This window comes from Dermacentor variabilis, chromosome 9 (genome assembly GCF_050947875.1).
Source record: "Dermacentor variabilis isolate Ectoservices chromosome 9, ASM5094787v1, whole genome shotgun sequence".
Lineage (NCBI taxonomy): Eukaryota > Metazoa > Arthropoda > Arachnida > Ixodida > Ixodidae > Dermacentor > Dermacentor variabilis.
In genome coordinates, this window is record NC_134576.1 from 24,424,955 (window position 1) to 24,444,770 (window position 19,816).

General features: G+C 49.4%; 1 protein-coding gene across 2 annotated transcripts in view; it reads left to right on the plus strand.

Annotated features, from left to right (window-relative positions):
* LOC142592555 (uncharacterized) overlaps positions 1–19,816 on the plus strand; it is a 415,001-nt gene that overhangs the window by 31,930 nt on the left and 363,255 nt on the right. The window contains exon 1 of one of the 2 annotated variants that reach the window (XM_075704063.1): positions 18,533–19,093. The exons of the other annotated variant lie outside the window; for it this stretch is intronic. Within the exon in view, the coding sequence (XP_075560178.1) occupies positions 18,736–19,093 (358 nt within the window). The 5' untranslated portion in view covers positions 18,533–18,735. Of the gene's footprint in view, positions 1–18,532; positions 19,094–19,816 lie in introns of those variants that run through there. 2 annotated transcript variants of the gene reach the window in all.

Here is a 19,816-nt window from a genome sequence, read left to right on the forward strand (position 1 = left end):
ATACCACGCGGCTTGCGCAAGGAGAGACTCCGGCAGCCCTTACGACGGCCTCGGCGCCGTTCGCGGGCAAGGCGCGCAGGCGTCCGGTGCAGGTGCGCCGAATTAAGAGCGCCCTGCGTCTCGCCGATGGCGTCTGCGGCTGCACGACGGAATAGTTGGGCAGCTGACGCGAGGATCATTCTGGGGGGTGTAGCTGCTGTGGGGGCTCTCGGCTCGTCAGTATACGTCCACCCATAGCTGCTTTTCAGAAAGCAGCTACTCTACGCAAGTGACCGTGTAGTTGCTTAGGGCCACCAGGCGTAGAGGTTTTTTAAGTGATTATTTTCTGGCTGTCTTAGAGCCTCAACGGTAGCCGTGAAAATTTCGAGCGCGAGCGTGTTGAAGCGATTAGAAATGTTAGCTATGCTTCAGGCGCTTTACCTATCGAGCCTCCTTACGGCGCTTTATGTACATAAAGTTCTTGGTCTGATGAGCGGAATCGAACCCGCGTCACACAAAAGACCGACGCATCAGTACTTTCACTTTTATTCTTTTTCTCTCTCTCACCTATCGCATCCCTTTGCCCCTCCCTCGGTATAGGATACCCAATCGGAGATAATCTCTGGTAAACCTCCCTGTCCTTCCTTTGCCTTTTCTCTCTCTCTCTCTCTCTCTCTCTGGTACGCTCTTGTCATTAGGCAACCAGCTAGGGCCTCCAATAGAAGCTCTCTGTCCTTCATTTTATGTGCAGATTTGTACATAACACAAAGATCTCCCTTTTCGATTGCTTTCTTTCCATTATCATAGATATCCATGGTCACCTTCGTTTCCATCCTTCGCTGCTAGATTAATGTCTCTGTTTGTCTCACTTTCTTTTTGATGACTCCTGGTTGTATATTTACATCTTTACACTTACCCTGTACGTGGTTGCCAGCAAATTACCCTTTCCCCGATAACGCCTGTGCGTTAGCAAGCACCGGCGTCCGTGCAGTCTCAGCGACTCCGCAAGAAGGCAGTTCGCGCCACTCGATGGCGCACCGTGTCCAGTGGGAAGCGTGAGAGGGGAGCCAGGCTGCGGGGGTGCGTGGCCCGTACGTGATGCGTTTTGGCGATGGCAATGCGCTGTGTCGCTATATGGCTTGAATGGTATTAACGTCGACACTCATCGCGAGGTGGGTTCTGCAGGAATTCTCGTGTTCGAAACGTTGCTGTTACGGCAAATCGGAGTTCTAAGTTTGCTCTTGTAAGCAGTCAACTCGAACGCAAGCAAACGCTAACGCGACGGAAACTCTAACGTACTCGACACAGAAGACACTTAATGGGACGCTCTTGAGGGCTAGTCTGTTCATAATTGAAGGTAGGTTGAAACTGCGCGAAAAACAAGGACAGCGAAAGAAACACACGCTCTCGCGTTGTGCTGTGTGTTTCTTTCGCTGTCTTCGTTTTTCGCGCAGTTTTAACCTACCTTCGAGACATTTAACTTACGAGAATATCCACATCTGAAAGTTATTTACTCTAGAAAGAAGAGCCCTAATGTCCGCACTGTACATTCCGCAAAGAGTGACATCGCTTGTTCTAAAAGACGTTCTTGCCCCACGGACAGTGGCGTAGCCAGAAATGTCGTTCGAGGAGGGGGGGGGGGGGGGGGGGGTCTCACACTGCAGCTCGGCCTCCTTCTTAAGAAGCTTTAGCTCGGGTGCTCATCTAAATACATAAAAATACGTTTTTCTCGGCAGCCACTACACCAAATTTGACCACATTTGTTTCATTTAAAATAAAAACTTACGTTCTACTCACTTTTAGTTTCGATTTTTTCATTTAGGTTGTCAGTTCTTTATTGAAATTCGGAAAAAAATCACAAATTTTCATAAAACGAAACAATCAAGTATCACACTCTGTAATTCAACAATGAAAAATAATATCGCAATTCTGTCAATCGCATCCAATAGTACATCTACAGCGGACAAAATTGATACGTCACACATGAATCTCAAAAAATTTAGAATTATGGAAATACGGCTTTTGCAGAACCCTTGTACATAACGTAACCAGTTCACGTAATTGACATATCAAATTTGTCCGCTTTGACTGTTTTAATAGATGCTGTTTACAAAACCAGGATATCTGTTCTTGATGCCGAGCTATTAACTTTAAACCTCGTGCTTCTATTCTTTTCGAAGTTTCGAATTTTTCAAGATATTTAAAGAAAATTCAGACCCTAAATCGTAATTCCGCTTCCAACAGACAGTAGAATTTATCTTTCTCTCTCAAGTGCAACAAATTTCAAGAAAGGCGATCGAAGAGTTTTCTCAGAAAAGTGAGAAGCGGAGCAGTGCGGACGTTCGTCGCATGAGCTCCGTAGATTCCGACCCTCACCGACTATCTCGACCCACCGGGCCGCCAACTTTTGGGTTGGATCTGAGAGAGTTCACAAGCTGGATCACCCGGACACCGATTTCAAGACGGTAGGACCATTTTTTGGCAAATTACCAGACTTTGACGGGAAACGCTCGCCGCTAAGCCTACTGAGGTTTAGCACGACTACGGGCGTTTGCGGGCAGCCAGGCCCGCTCAGCGATGGCGATGCAGCCTGGACCCGACTCCCGCTCCACGAAATATCCGAATTTTGAGCCATCGACGAGTAGACTAGCCCAGAATTTGCGAGAAGCACAACAGATGGATGACGACCACCTCGGTGCCTCCGACTCCGAGAATTCGGCGGACGGGGAGATCGAGGACTCCGCCATGCAGGAGCAGCAAGACACTCACAAAGAAGACGAAGCAAATTGGGAATTGGTTATGACCAAACGCCAAAAGAATCGACAGAGGAAGAACGGACGGAACGCCGCCAGCGCCGGGACTTCCCCGGCCCCACCGCCGACAACTGCCGCGCCAGCTTCCGGCGCACTGAAAAAAGACGGGAAAGGAGCGCAGCGGCAGCCTAGGCAGAGGCTGCCCCCGCTCCCCAGAGACGACTTCAAGATTATTTTGCGACCGAAGGGACTCGTAGTCAAGTCGCTCCAGCAATTTCAAGTGGCCCGGGCCGTAGCCGCGGCATGCAGCAACAAGTTCGAGGGAAGAGACCTGATCACGAGACTCCGCACAGGGTCCAACATAATAATCGTGAGCACGCCGAACGAGGAGGCCGCCCAGCTCGCGAGGCGCATCACTAGCCTCACTATCGAGGGACGCTCGTATGACGTGAACGCTTACGTGGCCGCACCGGAAAACACCCGGCGTGGCGTGATACACGGAGTGGACGCCGGAGCGACACCGGAGGAACTGAAAACCGACTTGTGGACGCGCACACAGGGTGTCACCATCCACAGCGCCCGAAGACTAGGCAAGACCAAGACGGCCGTCATCACCTTTGATGGACCCATCACACCGAAACACGTCATCTACTGCGGAGCCGAGTACAAGTGCTACCCGTACCGGCCCACAAGACAAATCTGCTACGTTTGCTGCCAACAAGGTCACCGCTCCGACGTGTGCCCCACACCGGACGCCCAGGCTTGCAAACAGTGCGGGATGCAGAACCCGCCAAAGGATCACCAGTGTACCCCGAGATGCCTGCTCTGCGGAGGCAACCACGCTACCGGATCGCGGGAGTGCCAAGACCGACTAAAGAAAGCCAGGGACCTGCGAGGCAAGACCAACGGTGGCAACAACGGCGGTGGACGCGAGAGCAGACGTCGCAGCCGGGACGATCGCGGCAAGAAGCCGAGATGGTTCAGCTCGGAGAGGGAGACTTCGCGGAGCCGTTCGAGATCCCGGGCGTCGCGGAGCCGTTCACGGAGCCGGTCACGGTCCTTCCCGCCCCTGCCGCCCCTGACCATTAAGGGAGGGAGCCAGCTGCAGCAGCAGCAGCAGAAGAAGAATACGAAGAATGAGCCTACCCGAAAGAGCGGCGGCGTCAAGGTGAGCTGGGGAGCCGAAAACCCTTGGTTTGCTCCGCACTCGGGTGGGGTAGCTAATGAAAAGAACAACACAAACAGCAACCGCGAACAGCCTAGACAGGAGGACGCAGAGAAAATAGCGCTGAGACGCGAATTACAGCTATCACGCTCTAGGCAGAAAGAGCTAGAACGCCAAATAGCAGAGCTAACGAAGGCAGTGCGAGACCTTAGGTCGAACAGCTCTCCGCAGCCACAGACCGTACAAACCCAAGCCCCATGGCAAGCAGGCAACGAGGATTTCGCCACGTTTAAAGCAGAGATTCAGCAAATGATGCAGCAGATGATGCAGCAACAGCAGCAACAAATGCAGCAAGTGCAATTACAAGTCACAGAGCTCCGGAGCAGCATCCGCAAGCAGAAGTTTACCGAGAACATTAGAGAGAAGGCCTACCACCGCCCCGCGCTGGCATCCCTCGCCGACACATCCGCAAACAACACCGAGGCTTAAACATGGCCAGTACAACTTTAAGCAAGCAAGAAACCTTCACTTCAACTTCAACTTCAAGAGATACAGAGGACCGAAACAATTCCAGACGAGTATCGCAACACACTGAAAGTAGCACCCATACCCCGGAACATGGATCCCAACCTACACAAAGCACGCAGAGAAGCGAGGGCTGAATACCTACAAAAGACACTGGCACCCCAAGAAACGACAGTATACGTGGACGCATCCACGTACGCCAGAGCAGCGGGGCAGAGCAACAGCAACGCGGTAGCAACGGTGATTGATTCGACCCTACGCGAGATCACCAGCGCATCACTACAAGGCTGTACGATAGTCGAGGCTGAAGAAGCGGCCGTCGCTCTAGCGGCAGCGGAGGGATATCGGTCTAAACGGTCTCTAACAATCCTTACAGACTCGCAAACAGCGTGCCGCAACTACCTACGCGGCAGAATAGGGCACGGAGCGCTCCGCTTACTCCGCTCCGGAGACCCCATAACAGAACGACAAACAAAAGAAGAACCAATTAGGCATACGATAGTATGGACGCCGGGACACACGGGAGTGGCAGGGAACCAAGAGGCGGACAGGATAGCTCGAGGGTACACTTATTACCGAGCATCCAACATAGGCGACCTCGAGGAGACCGAACCTGTACCCCAAGACTATTCGGCGATACTAAATTACTACAAGGGCTGCAGAAAGCGGTATCCACCACCGCACAACTCCCTTAGCAGAGAGGACTCTGTCGCGTGGAGGCAGCTGCAAACGGGCTCGTACCCGAACCTAAACGTACTCAGCAAAATTTATCCCACACAATACAATGACAAATGCCCCTGGTGCCACGAAACACCCACGCTGTATCACATAACGTGGGCATGCCAGAAGATAGACGTGGTACCCGTTATACCAAACCCGAGTGCGGAGCAATGGGAGGGAGTGCTCTCCAGCGATCGCCAGGTCGACCAAGAAGGTCTGATTCGGCGAGCACAACTGGCAGCAGCATCCAGCGGAGCCCTGGACTAAGGGCAACCGACCGTTGTGCTAGAAGATGGACGATTCCATCTGAAGACCGCAGAAGACCAGTGAATCTAGAGCTGATAAAGTTTTTCACTCACTCACTCACACTCAGAAAAGTGTTTTTGCGTTTTACATGTATTTGAATAGGCCACGTCGGAGTTAGGCCCGAGCTAAAGCTTCCTCTTAAGCAATTTGTCGAGTTTTCAAATACACGAATAATAACTCCATTGTCATTGCCAAAGATGCTGCAAACGAATTCTTGAACGCTACACACTGTCTAAAGAAGTAAAACATACAGTTTTTCATAACAGAATAGACTCGTATACGTGCCAAAAATTGAGCGCAATATACCTTATATTAATGCTTCCATGTTTTTATCTATTTAATAAGTACAGAAAATATCACACGAACTTTAAAACTATATCAATTTGAAACCAGCAAAGCTGTACCATGCCGCTGATATGAAAAATGTAAAGGCCATGAAATGAACAAGTTGATGACAAATGTGTTAATGAAACTTTGTCATTCAATAACCTTGTTCACATTCTTGTACATATGAAACGGCCAGTGAAAAATCTCAATGACGCTGTCATTTGTTCGAATGTACTACGCAGAAGCAGTCGTGTGTCCGGTCGTGTGTCGTGAGTAATTGCATCGAAATTATAGTCGCAACACAGAGCACGTATAAAAAGCGGAAGTTCTGCAAAATATACGAGGGCGAATCAAATGAAAATGAGCCAGTGGGAATACATGACAAACGGGGTACTTTATTAAAAGTATAGTCTTCATGAGCATTCAGACATGTCTCCCACTGACTAGTGAGTTGCGTAATTCCCGTCTCATAAAGCTCCTTGGGTTGCTGCTTCAAAAGCCTGCAACTGACTCTTTCACGTCATAGTCCGTCACGAATCTGGTTCCCTTGAGCTGTTTTTTCAGCTGCCCCAACATGTGGAAGTCGCAAGGCGACAGGTCTGAGCTATGTGGCGGATGATGCAGCGTTTCCCACTTGAACTTTGCCAGTTTTATATTAACCACATCAGCGACGTGGGGACGGGCATCGTCGTGGAACAAGATGACCCCATTCGTCAATTTTGCACATCGTTTGTTCTTGATTGAGACTCGCAGCCGATCCGTCGTCTCACAATATCGGAAATAATTTATAGTCTCTCAAGATTTAGCAAATTCTATCAGTAATGGCCCCTGACGATCAAAAAAAAAGTCAACAACACCGTTCCGGCGGTAATGGCGGCCTTTGCGTTCCCTGGGGGTGATGAATTCGAATGTTTCCACTGTGAGCTCTGTCATCGTGTTTCAGGCTCGTAGTAATGGCACCATGGTTTCTCCCGGATCACAGTTGCAGACAATAAGTCGTCACCCTTATAATCACACCGGATTAGATAAGTCAAGGTAGCGCCGATCTTCGCCGCCTTCTGGCGGTGGTTCAAAATATTGGGCATTCATTGCGCACACAAGAGCCGATAACCGAGATGTTCATGAATTATGGCGTGAACCAAACCGTCACTGATGTCCACACGCTCTGCCAGTTATCGGTCCTTATGCTCCGTTCTTGCCTCATCAGATCATCAAGCTTTGTAATTTTGTTGGGGGTGATTGCACGATGGCTTTGGCCCTGTCTTGGATCGTCTTTGCAACTTTCACGTCCTTCTTTGAACCGTTTACTCCAACGCTTCACAGTGGCCAATGAAATGAAATGTTCAACGAACGCGGCAGCCATACGGCGACTAATTTCTTTTTGGGAAACACCTTCAGCTGTCAAAAACCTCATGGCACCACGCTGCTGAACTTCTGGAGCATCCATTACGTCACGCAACCATGTTCAACCCAGTGTAAAAGAGCATTAAAGAACATTCATCCTCACACCTGCGTGTCACTTTTGTAAATGAGAGATGCCTGTGTGCTACGCGTATGCCTCACAGATAATGAATCGAACCATTATTGCGCGGGGTGGCTAGGCTAACTTTCATTTCAATCGCCTTCGTACATTATAAATGCAAAGATACAATTGAATATATATACAAATGCGAAGATGCAGCTTGATAAAGGGCAAAAAAGTGTCACTAGAAACAAAGTTCACTGCACGTATACACAAAACCTGGCAACAAGATATATAAGTGTGCGCATAATTATCCAATAAATCTACCTATCTAAGAAAAAGTCACTGTATGTAATGCGTCAGACAACGCAAATGAACATGTTGCGCAATCACAGATTCACAGAATCCTGGATCCCGCGCCCATTCCCGCCCCCGCGACGGAAGGCGGCGCGCTTGCTCCCCGCTTTTCTCCTTTGCGCACACAAGACTTAGCCACCATCGTCGACTCACCCATTCCAACCCCTCCCCCCTCAAGGTCAAAGTAGAAAAAATAAATAGGAACGTAGTTACTTTGGGTGGCTATAGTGTCTCGACATGTATGCTTTGGTGTTGGTGAAAAAGAATGTTGATATATTTTTTATGTGACATGACGGCACGAACGAACCACCACAACACTTCGTCTCGTCGGACTTCGCTGCGTGCTTTGCCAACTTGATTGATTGATTTACTGATTGGTTCTTTATTCGTTTATTTTGCCTGATAGTGTGTTGATTAGGCTTGTCTCGTTGTATGTTCCGATGTAAGACTTTAGAAAAGTCAATGCATCTTTGGCGTTAAATGTTTAAACTACATTAAACCCACAATGTTCCGCAATTGAAAATCTGAAGCACAACTTTGGAAATGTCAATCCACCTTTCGCATCAAGTTTGAGAATTTATACGCATAAAGTTTCAGAATTGGCATCCATGTCCTCCTTAGATTCCGCAACTTGCCGCGGTGAGTTCGTTCGCCATCAAAACGCCCTTGAAATTTGGTGCTCGGATGGGGCTCCTTGCGTTATGTGACTCCAGGTGCATGAGCATTGCCACGAAATCCAGCCCGAGTTCGCAATGTCTGCGGTGAAATGTCTTTTCGAGCGTGAAAAGTACATTCTAGACAAAATCCAGAACGATTTCTGACGCCGGAGGTTGCTTTGGTAGGCCGCGCATGGACAGCGCGAAAAAATTTCAGGGGGGGGGGCTGAAGCCCCATAAGCCCCCCCCCCCCTGGCTACGCCCCTGCCCACGGACTATAACGCTTCCTGTGCATCTCGCATAACCAAGGCACTTTTACACTTTCTCGGAGACACTGGTTTCAATGAGATACTTTATTTTCTTTAGTGTTGTGGTCTGTTTTGTGTATGTCGTGTACCTGTGTCGTGCACTGTACATATCATTTCATTTTCTCTCATGCCCATCTGGGTAGGATGCTACACGTGCCGTCAGGCAAACCTACCAAGGACTCATTAAAAAGTATCTCTCTCATCCTCTCCCTCTCTCTCTCTCTCTGTCCTTCTGTACGAGGGTCCTTCTCGTGAATGATGCCCCTGTACCATAGTGGCCGAACAAGAGCTCCAAGATTAGGATTCTTTTGTTGTTGGGCCCGTGCTGATCACTTCAAGTCAACGTGTTCCTGCGAACTATTGTTGAACCGACGATACGACAGCGTAAAAGAAGGACGCAGTTGAGAAACGAGAACGTTACGCAGTCCAGCCGTACCTCGGGACATTGCTGGGCGTGAAAGCTGAGAGGCTTCTGGTTTTCTACTCTAAACTGGGTGAGGCATACGGGGGGGAAATAAAGTCAGAAATCCCGCCTGCGAAAGGCTATTCCCACCTGGCCTCGAGCTACGCGTATGGTTCACAGCAACATGGTAGTCAACAGAGCAATCACAATGACGAGTATGAAAAAGCAATAATATCAAGTCGTCACAAAAGCCAGAAGGAGCAACGGCTAGCACTGTTAGCAGTGGCGCCGAGTTTCATTCGTAGCCGATTGCAGCTTTATTTGTTTTTTAATTAGAGCGCAGTAACGAAAAAAAAAGAACTGAGAAGAAAAGAAAAATATTGCTAGTTTTCGAGTCACCCTCTTCCTCTTCGTTTCAGATTGTTCAGAAAGGTGTATAGCGTATCGATACGTACGTATATATTTCTCTATGTTTTTATCAACATTATATGGTTGTATTATTAATCGTACCTTCTAAGAAAAATAATGCTAAATAAGCTGTAGCCGTAGCAGAATACGAGGTGCCGCTAGAAATAAAATTTCGCAACTTTAGCACTTTTCTTGTTATAATAACGGACCATACAAAGTGTAAACGCAGAATTCGATGTACCAAAACAAGTTAGCACGAGAAGGATCGGTATTCCGAAAAGCCACGTTAAGGTTTCGTTACTTGCGTGTTTTATTTCAACTGCGAATGCGAGCGCATAGGGCAGGATCGTCGAAGCAGTACCAGAGAATCTTCGGCACTCTATCTTAGCTGAATGTCCAACCGGGCTCTTTCTAGCCCAAAATGAGTGCTTACGAAGTACTGGTTGTGCCCGATTAACTTACGCAACTACATTTCGCCGTTCGTGGGGTTCACTTTGTTAGAGCTACATAGAAAGTTGCACCGATTTCGGAATCAAGCTAGCAACGTCTTATATCGCATATGTCGGGCGCACAAATTTCGAGCATGAACGGGTAAATTCTGTTTAGTTCAAAGCTGCAAAATAGAGATTAGACTCAGTCTTTCACGGTTATATAATCGTGAATCACTGAGCCACCTAAACACAAAATTTTGCGAGGGAATAGTACCTCCTCGCTCATCGTACCTGTGCTCGTACATTCTTATGGGGACAAGCTGCGTCTAATGTCCGGCAAGGTTTGAAATGGGGAATATTATGCACACAGTCACACATTGATCATAACAGTACGATTTGCAAAGCAAGCATACCCTAAGAAATACAGCCATTCACTGTTGAGGAACTCCACTTTCATTTCATTTCCGTCTGTATACAGGAGTGCATAATTGCAGTTCGAAAACAGCCTTTTTCAAAACGTCACCGTACAGTTTACAGGAAGTGTATAGACTAAACGGAAATTATTGACCTATATGGCGTACAGGAAAAGAGATACAAGAGCGAGCACCGGTTTCATATTTCAGAAAGCAATACAGTCCCCCAATTCCCGCCGCAGTTTGCCGTCGCCCAACGGAATTAACATGCACCCGATATTCTGCATACATTTCTTTTTCGCTTTCCCCCTGCCTAACCGTTACCTCCGCACAAGCACACCTTCCAGTTCGCATGTTCACTTGGCTCATCGCCTGGGCGAGATAGTTGTATTCGATCACGCTGATTGACGAGTAGCCGTCGTGAGGCAGCTGTTAATGGTGCTGTACATAAGCCACTCGGCGGGCAAAAGCATCATGTATTTTGACTGGCGACGTAAGAGGAAGAATTAGAAACAGATAGAGTGTGGAAACCAAACAAAAAATACTCGTAGCCGCAATGGGAAAGCACACCTGCTCGCCTTGGCGAAGGAGGACGAAGCCACTCCGGGCAGCGAGCCGTGAAAATCATTCCGAACAAGAAAGGTTCCGCCCATGACTGATGCGACCGTGCATGCGTGAATGTACAATCTTATTACCGGTGCAAGACGGTACCCCATTTGAGCACGTAAGCGTATGCGCTGTTACCTTCAAGGACGGTACATGACGTGGCAGTTCAGTTTAAGGAAAGAGTCAACTATACTACTTCGCCCAGCCTGCTGTAAGATCCTGATCAAGAACCATCCTTTTTTTTATAATATCCGCTGGTCAAAGCGCTGTTTTCATTGCGATTGTAAATATAAGGACGCCCAAGGCGCATTCCCGCCGTCGGCGCCGCCGTAGTGCTGTGCCACTATCGACGGCGCATGCCCGGCTAGCGCACGGATGTTTAGGCAGACGCCGAGTGCGCATGGATGCGCAAAAGCAATATAGCCAAGTGTACGCTCGTTCAGCGCTCCATTCTATCGTGCACTGGCTGGCAAACTCCAGCCTAGCGATTTCCTTCGCCCCCGCGTGCACGGCAAAAGCTTCCCCTTAATCCTCCTATCCTATCTTTTCCCCCCAACTGTCCCCCTCCCCGTTTGCCCTGAGCCGTGTTCCCTCAAGGGCTGCAGAAGACAGTGCCAATCTTACGCTTCTTCATAAAGAACCACCTCTCTCTCTCTCTCTCTCTCTCTCTCTCTCTCTCTCTCTCTCTCTCTCAATCGCACTATTCACAATGCGTCCAAAGCTCCCTGCGCTGTGAAGCCTGCTTGAATTTGTGGATTTAAAGCCCCTTAAACTTCGTAAAGTAATGCCACGCTTTGAAGAACGCCGCCTCCTCCTCCAGCGCTCTGGCCGAAGCCGACGCCGCGTCGCTATTGGCCTAATGGCATCACGTGGCCCCTTGCGCCGGCTTTCTTTGTTTACAGTCGCGCTTCAGTGCCATCTTTGCTCGAGAAGCGGCGCTTGTTGGCGGCATTCCTTCCGTTTCTATTCTGTGTTGTTTTGATCTTGTGAACGCCTCGAAGGATGATTTGTGGCATGTGCGACGTCGCTTCACGTCATTTTCTGTTACCATGACCTGCTGCGCGTTTGGATGCCAATATAGTTTTAGCAAAGGCAAGAATATGTTCGCGATACCTTCCGGTAAGCGCAACGCGTTAAGAAGGAAGACATGGCTTCACCGAATCGGGAGGGAGAACTTCCGACCAACTTCCTCCGCGCGACTATGTGATGTAAGTTGTGGCTCTCTCAGAGTATTGTATGTGCCAGGCTTGCGTATTGTGCTGCGGGCAATAACGTAGTAGATATTGCACAGTTCACTGTGCATGTTGTCATTTGTACGCACGCTTTAACATGATTTTTACGCAACGTCTGCTTTGCTTATATGCGCACTACGTGGTCGTGTTAGTCATATTTGGTGCGCTTAATCGTTTTGAACGCCAACCGGCTTGAGTTCGCGGGCACGCGAGGTTGCGTGCGATAACGTGATTACGAAATTATTAAGATTCAGCGCAGTCCTTTTGATAAAATTTCAGTCTCGATCATGAAAGCGCCTCAGGAGAGCAACTGTCTGCCTTTTGTGGTTACTTACTAGCCTTCTTTAGATAGACTAGCTTTGTTTGCCAGATTTGTTCGTGTTCCTCGTTGGCGGTCGCCCGGTGGATTTGCGATACAGGCACCGATGAAAAGCGTGCGTGCTCTCCCGAAACCGTGTTACGCGGTGCGTTCGTCGTCGAGCGACCGCATCATAGGTAATTGAGACGTATGTGCTAATTCGCGTGAGCTTTAAAAGTGTGCGAAGCTTAAGATGCGGCGGTGGAGCCCTCGCAAAGAAAACGTGCGGTCGCCCGCCCGTTCCCTGGCTGGTTTAGTCGTCGTTCGTGCTTGGTCGTTTGCTCGTTCGTTCGCACGCTCGTTTAGTCGTTTGCTCGCTCGTTTAGTTCGCGCGCTCATATAGTCGTTCGCTTGCTCGTCTATGCCACTATTATTTTCAACAGTCATTATGCCTAATTGAGACGCGCTTGCTGTAGGACTCTTAGGCTGGTGCGTTTATTTACGCAATGAGACAATAAATGGTGCACACGGACTTGTGACTGCAAAGGCAAATCTGTAATGCATCTATGTGAAAATAAACTGTTAACTTGCAACTCGAATGCCGTTTCATATCATTTTCACCTATGGATAAAACATCATTTCACTTGCCGCAATTTCGGCCGCGTCATGGCGGGGGGATTCTTTGCGCGATCATGACTTCACTAATAAAGTCATGTCTCGCAAATGTTACTTCGAAGGGAGTGCAACCGTCCTGAATGCATGCACCTCAGTGCAACTCGGTTCGCGACAAGTACGTCACTCAGTGAACGGACGAACCAACGCACGATGAAGTGTTATTCGCGATAAGTCATTAACCTGAAAAAAATTACTGAAGGCCACAGTGGTCTTGTTTGAGATTGAGTCAAGCATTGTTATCGCGCTCCCGCTTCGCGTACGAATGCTAAAAACTCATTTTATTTTCTTGTGTACGCACAGTCCCGACTCGATGATCGGCCGCGGTATTTCTGTCGGCGTTGAGACACGAGAAACACAATAGCACCAGCGCCCACCTCTGAGGCTTTGCGCGCGCTTAGATTGGCAAGCACGCACGTTGGCGGCACTGTAGCTTGTAATACACTTTCGAACCTCCAGAGCAGTGATCTCCGTCAGCCTTTGTAGGTCATAGCTCATACGCGCCGCGAATTCACATGGTAAGGGCGGCGCGGATTCTTTAGGCTGAGGGCTTGCTGGAAGCCAAGAGGTTGTCATTCGATGGTAAACGTGTTATTTACAACCATTCGCAACAAGATCTTGCGACACGCTCTTGACAAATGTTGCGTACCTAATTGTAGGGCACGCGATACATTCGCAGTCGTCCACGCACAGCGTTAACACTCCTTCAGAGACTTCTTTAAGAAATAGTTATCAAAAAATGAAACAAAAGCTGCCGTTACCGAATTTGTACAAGCATCCGACTAGAAATTCTATGCTGTACACGAAGTTACGCGGAGCTGGAAAGCCAACGTGAACGCCTAAAGAGCACTGCCTTGCTATGCGTGCATTCACTCTGCGAAAGGTCGTCTGCTGCGCTCGAGCATCGTAGGCGGCGCCATGGTCGAGGAGGGAGCGTGAAAGAGAGGAGAAACGAGGAGGAGTGAAGGCGGAGGAGGAGAGTGGCACTACTTTACGAAGTTTTAGGGGCTTTATGTGGATTCAACTGGAGTCGCCACCTTGTGAGCGCTCGCTACAACGCTGGCCTCTTTGCTAACGGCCAGTCAAAAAGATAAACGCACGAAGTTTATAAATTAATAGCGCTGCATCAAGAACACATGTCACGGTTCTATCAACGACACCCATTAGATAATTCAAAGCGGACAAATTCTATATGTCAATTTATGTCTTACTTGAATTTGTTACATTGTGTGCATGGGTTCTGCAAAAGTTGTATTTCCATATCACTAAATTGTTTGAGATCCATGTGTAAGATATCACTTTTGCCCGCTTTGGATGTACTATTAGATGCAAGCAACATAATTGTGATATCATACTTTTATTGCTGAGTTACAGAGTTGTAAACTTGATAGTATCGTTCTTGGAAAATTTGCTACATTTGCCAATTTTTAATAAAAAATTGACGCCTAAATCAACAATTGCAAACAACAGTCACTAGATATTTAGTTTTTGTTTAAATGCAAGAAACCTCGTCAAATTTGGCGCAGTGGTTGCCGAAAAAAAACGAATTCTCCTTTTACATGTATTTAGGTAGGAGCACCCGAGCTAAAGCGTCCTCTTAATTATTGGCAGGGATTTGCTGCGGATCGGCTGCACTCGCCGAGCTTCCGGGTACCTAGATCGCTCAGAAAATGCCAACCCCAATCTGGAGACGTCGGATCCCTCCGTAACGTGCGCGCCGCGCACCTATTTTTCTCCGGATGAAACGATGGCGTTTCTTGTAATCATTAATGAAATGATAATAGGAAAGCTGCTGGACTCTCGGCGTCAGCGCAACATGGAAACGCAGCGTTGTATTTAAAAAAAAATCTTAATCGGGAATGTGGCGTCATTCCATGCAGTGACCTAGCCAAGAAAAAACCGGGAACCGGTTATGCCGGAAGCACCGGAAACGTTCCTTTGTATTGGATGTGCGACACCGTGCGCCGCCACCATTGCACCAGGGGCATTGCACCAGGCATGTAAGCGCTGGAATTACTCGTGATGCGCTAGGAAATGGGATAAGGTGCTTTCGAATTCTGTCGCATTCATGTAAACGCGGCTAATTCTGTCGTATAGGCAGTCACACGACACATCAGTGTCGTGTAACATGGCTGTCGTGTAACATGGCTGTCATGTAGGGAGTAACACGACACATGGCGGTCGCGTAACATGCGTATCGTGTAAGGAGTAGCACAAGGGTGTCGTGTAGCATGGCTGCCATGTAAGGAGCAATACGGCACATTAGTGTCGTCGTGTAATACGACTGTCGTGTAAGGAGCAACACAACACATGGCTGTCGTGTTACTCCTCCATTTGATGTTTGTAAATTGTAGGCTGTGCGCATAAAATAATGAGATTGTTCAGTACCGGCTTCTTTCTTCATTCTTGCTATGAGATTTGCTCTATGTGAAAAGGAGTAACAGGCGCCGAATAAAGGCGCCAGCAGTTTATACATATCATGTAACAAAATAAGTGGTGGTGTTTGTGCGCGTACATTTCGGGGTGCTACGCCAAAAATACGCTAGTGGACGAACATGATGTTGCGAGCATTGCGTAGAGTAAGCTTTTAATTAAATCAACTTGGCAAGCAGCACAGGCGATGGTACAAGCGATACGAACAGGACAGATTAACTTTAAGAAAAAGAAATAAGGAGTTTTTCTTGGGTCGAAGAAGAAGTCGACTAGTGCGGACGCATTGACACCAGCTCCGGCTTTCACCAATGTTCTCGAGTGGCTCTTCCTGTGGAACCGGGTGATTTATGCCTTAATTGACGAGGCAAGTCAAGAGGACTCTGCCCATACCGCATTTTCATCGGTCGAAGGACTTTTCGCCGTTCTTTGAGTGTTTGAAACACGGCGAGGCTAGGTTTAGGCCCACTCCCGCACATGTGGGACTTGGAACCCAGTATGGACGTTGTGGAGGGAGGAGAGATTACTCAAGGAAGGTGCGTACGGCCGTGGGCCCGGCAGGCGTAGGGAAGAATATTCTTCGGCTCAAGACGGTGGAAATACACGTGGCAGACGGAGGGACGGCGGCTGCACCACGCGACAGGATGCGACGCGTCACCGCTGCTTCGAGGCTTCCTCGACTGCCGAGGGACACCTTTCGCATCATTGTCAGACCGCGGGACGGCCTGGATGTAAACAAAGCCAGTAGAATACGCTTTGAGGAAGCCTTGGCTGTGGCGGCATCCTTGGCTCCAGCCGCAATCGAAGAGGACCCGATGTGCCCCAATGGAGTTCAGTACATTTGTGTGGTGTGCACTCCGCACGAGAAAAACGCGGACGCGTACGCCTGAGTGCAGCAGATCAGGCTTGGCGAAGGCAGGATTGGTGTGGCGGCGTACATGGCTTCATCCGAGAATACGTGTAAGGGAGTCATAAGAGGAGTCGGCGTGCAAGTCAGCGAGGCTCAACTCAGAGCGAGAATCCGCCTCTTTCATTTTCCTGTGCTGCCCTCTGCCGCACGCCGCTGAAAACGTTTTGGAAGGGTCTCGGGGCTTTCGCCGGTTGATCTGTGCACCTGCGCCCACGTTGAGTGCGCGTTGGTTGTGCGTTTCGTGGATGACGAATCATTATTAATGGCTTCTTCGGGACAGCATGTCGTTCCTGAAGCCACGTAGCACGCAATGACTACTGGGTGAGCAGGCCTGAGTGCGATGTTCTGCAAACAGTGCGGCCGATAAAGGCACGCTCAGTTCCGTTTGGCGGCACGGCTGCCTTGGGATTTGTCACTGATTTCTGCACTTGGACATCACTTTTTGTATTCTTTTTACAGATTATTCAGATGTTTCGCATATTCAAAAATTCTTCGAGCGCAACCTTCTGCGTCGGATTTATTAAAGCGGTGCACTTGTTTACTTCGATATCTACAGCCGCAGTTCGTTGTCATCGTCAAATATTGTGGAAAAGGTCCATCGCTGATATGAAACAGTGTCAAAATGTAGCAAAACATGCATATCTGCGCATATGTGCCATGTTGTTACACCATGAGTCGAGTCAATATGAGCGGCAGAGCCACTTAAACAACGGCAACTGTGATACAGATACATACATTACGGGCTGTTAACTCATTCTCGCTTTTCTTGAACTCCGTCATACTTACAGTTTTAGCGTGCCATAGAGCATTATTAGAGAAAACAGTGCTCGCATAAGTGCTCATTCGTAGGCCATGTTGTTCTCTCACGAAAACGCGCGGATGCCATCGCTCACACGGCGTTGGTATAAATGAGCGAGGCGGTTGTTTATGCTGCTGTATACCGAATACACCGTATCTTGTTTGCCACTTGACTCAGAGGCAAACAGTGCATCTCTGAAATTGAGAAATGTGTCACCAAAGCAACACGTCCAGTCCCACCCATATACGTAGCGAATGCGGCCAACAGCCTATAGGTACGGTGACGTACAGATGTTGGCACAGCGCTGTGTCGCCGCTTACCGCTTATTGTGTACGCGCCGTGCGAAGTGAAGTGTAGCTGATTTCAAATCGCTAAGGCCAGAATTGAACTATAAAAGCAGTTTCGTTCGACCCAACTGCTCACATTTCAGTTCAGGTCCGCCGGTAGCGAGTGCACGAACTCGACGGCACCAGGTTAACCTTCGCTGAACAGGATGGACATTGGCCCAACCTTCGTGTGAGCGGCTTGAGAGGGTTAAAGCTTGTGCATTTCAACTTGGCAGGCGTGCTTGACTCCCATTTTGAGCACGATTAATTATATATACAAGTGAAGACGCTGTTTCTATTGTGTTGTCGGTTCGAAGGCCGATCGCGCGGGGTTCGGTCGAACGATGGTCGGCACGCCGATTTTGCCGGTGCCTTCGACAAATCGCCTGTCGCAGTACAAACCGCGCTCGTCGGTTGCGTCGTTGTCGACCTGATATGATAAAAAGGTTTCAGTGACGCACAATAGTCGGTCAATCATTGGAATGAGCGTCTTGTCGGTCTCGTATCGACCCAGTGTTGCGAGTCTTACAAGTACGCACAGTATGGAACGCGCTGCCACCACCAGCAAGTGAGGACCGATGCTGCAAGAAGACTTCGTCAGCAACGTGATGTACTTAAGTGTCGGCCAAGTGTAACGCACGGTTTTTTCGTTAAATTAGCGAGTCATTCATGAAAGCCGACAACTACCTGGCTCACAGTGCAGTCCCGACAACTCGAACGATGCCCTGGCAGGTTTCTCTTTTAAAGTGGAGTTGCGGTCTTACGCTACGCACGTTTTCGGCACCGTACCGATGTCGAGCTAACAGTAGAGTTTGAACGCGGTACACGGCACGAGTGTTTGTAGCAGCGCGCGTCCGAGCGCTTCTTTTTTTTTTTTTCGGGGGACTTCCCGGCGCGCGGCCACGCGCGCGACCCTTCCAAAACGTTTCGCGACTAATCCGCTAGGGCAGGGCGCAAGCGCCGTCGCGACATGAAAGAGGCGGATTGCGAATCATCGGAATTTGGGCGCTTCAGAGACCAGGCGGATCAAGAACACCACAGCGGTGGTGCTGCTTTTCAAGGGTATGCCCAACGACGGGGTATGCGGCGCGAGCATATTTGGCTACACGCTATACCCAAGCCACACGGAAGTCTGCTACGCGTGTGGAGGACTGGGACACCGGGCTGACGTGTGTCCCAGCCCGGGAAGCAAGTGGTGTTGCACCTGCGGCAAACGATCGCCGACGGAAGATCACCAGTGCGATCCGAAATGCACGTTGTGCGGCGGCCCGCACCCCACAGCGGCCAAGGAGTGCAGGGACAAATTTCAAGTTCCCTATATCGTCAGAAGAAGACGGCGGCAGCTGCGCCGACGCGCCGAGCAGCTGCAGTTGAGGACCGACGTCAACAAGGCGGGCGGCAGGAGCTGCTCGCGCACGCCAGCTGTGCGGGAGTGCAGCACCGAGAGAAGCCGCTCTCACACGCCAGCTGCGCGGAAGCACGGCTCAATCAGGCACCGCTCTCGATCCAAAGGGCTCTCGGTGTCCAGCGGGAGGACCCAGGAGGAGCCTACCTGGGCGGATTGTGTCAAAGGGAAGACGAAGAAGGAGCAACAGAGACCCACGGAGGTAACGCAGTCGGCTTCGCCAGAGCATGGTAGTAGGTCTTACGTCCGAGCGCAAAGCAAGGCAGTGAATCACTCCAAGGTTGCTCTCGGCGTAGAGCAAGCCATGGTAATATAGCAACATGGCGGGCAATCACAAAGAGCTGGTAATCTGGCAGTGGAACTGCGCTAGTGTTCAAAGGCACAAGGTCCCGCTACGGCAATTTTTGGCGAATGAGGTGGAAAAACCACAGATTTTGTTATTAAAGGAGACACCATGCGACGTCCCTACCCTCTGGCTTCAACACTGTGTCGATCAGGAATGAGGGAGGCAGAGGACTAGCCACGATGATCAGAAAGATTTAGCCTTTGTTGAGCATCCAATCCAATCTGGACGAGGTAGCATGGAGACCCTTTTCGTGGAGGTTATACCGCACAGGTGGCTTAAGCTCGCCAGTTGCGCGAGACACAACGCTTCATTTGGCATGTGTGAGGAACGTAGGTAACGTCACGTGGGTAAATAAGCAGGAGAACCTGGCCAGTGGCCACTTTATAGCGGCGGTAACATTAAAAGTGGACACCTCACCGGCCAGTGTATTTCTAGTCACGTACTGGGAGGATTTCTGGAAACTTAGGAAGGAGCGAACGAGCACATTTTCGTAATTTGGCGAGGCTATCGGCTCGCTCACGGAGGACGTAGAGAGGGCTACTAAGGTAGCAAAACGGAAGCGGAGGTCCTAAGAATAGA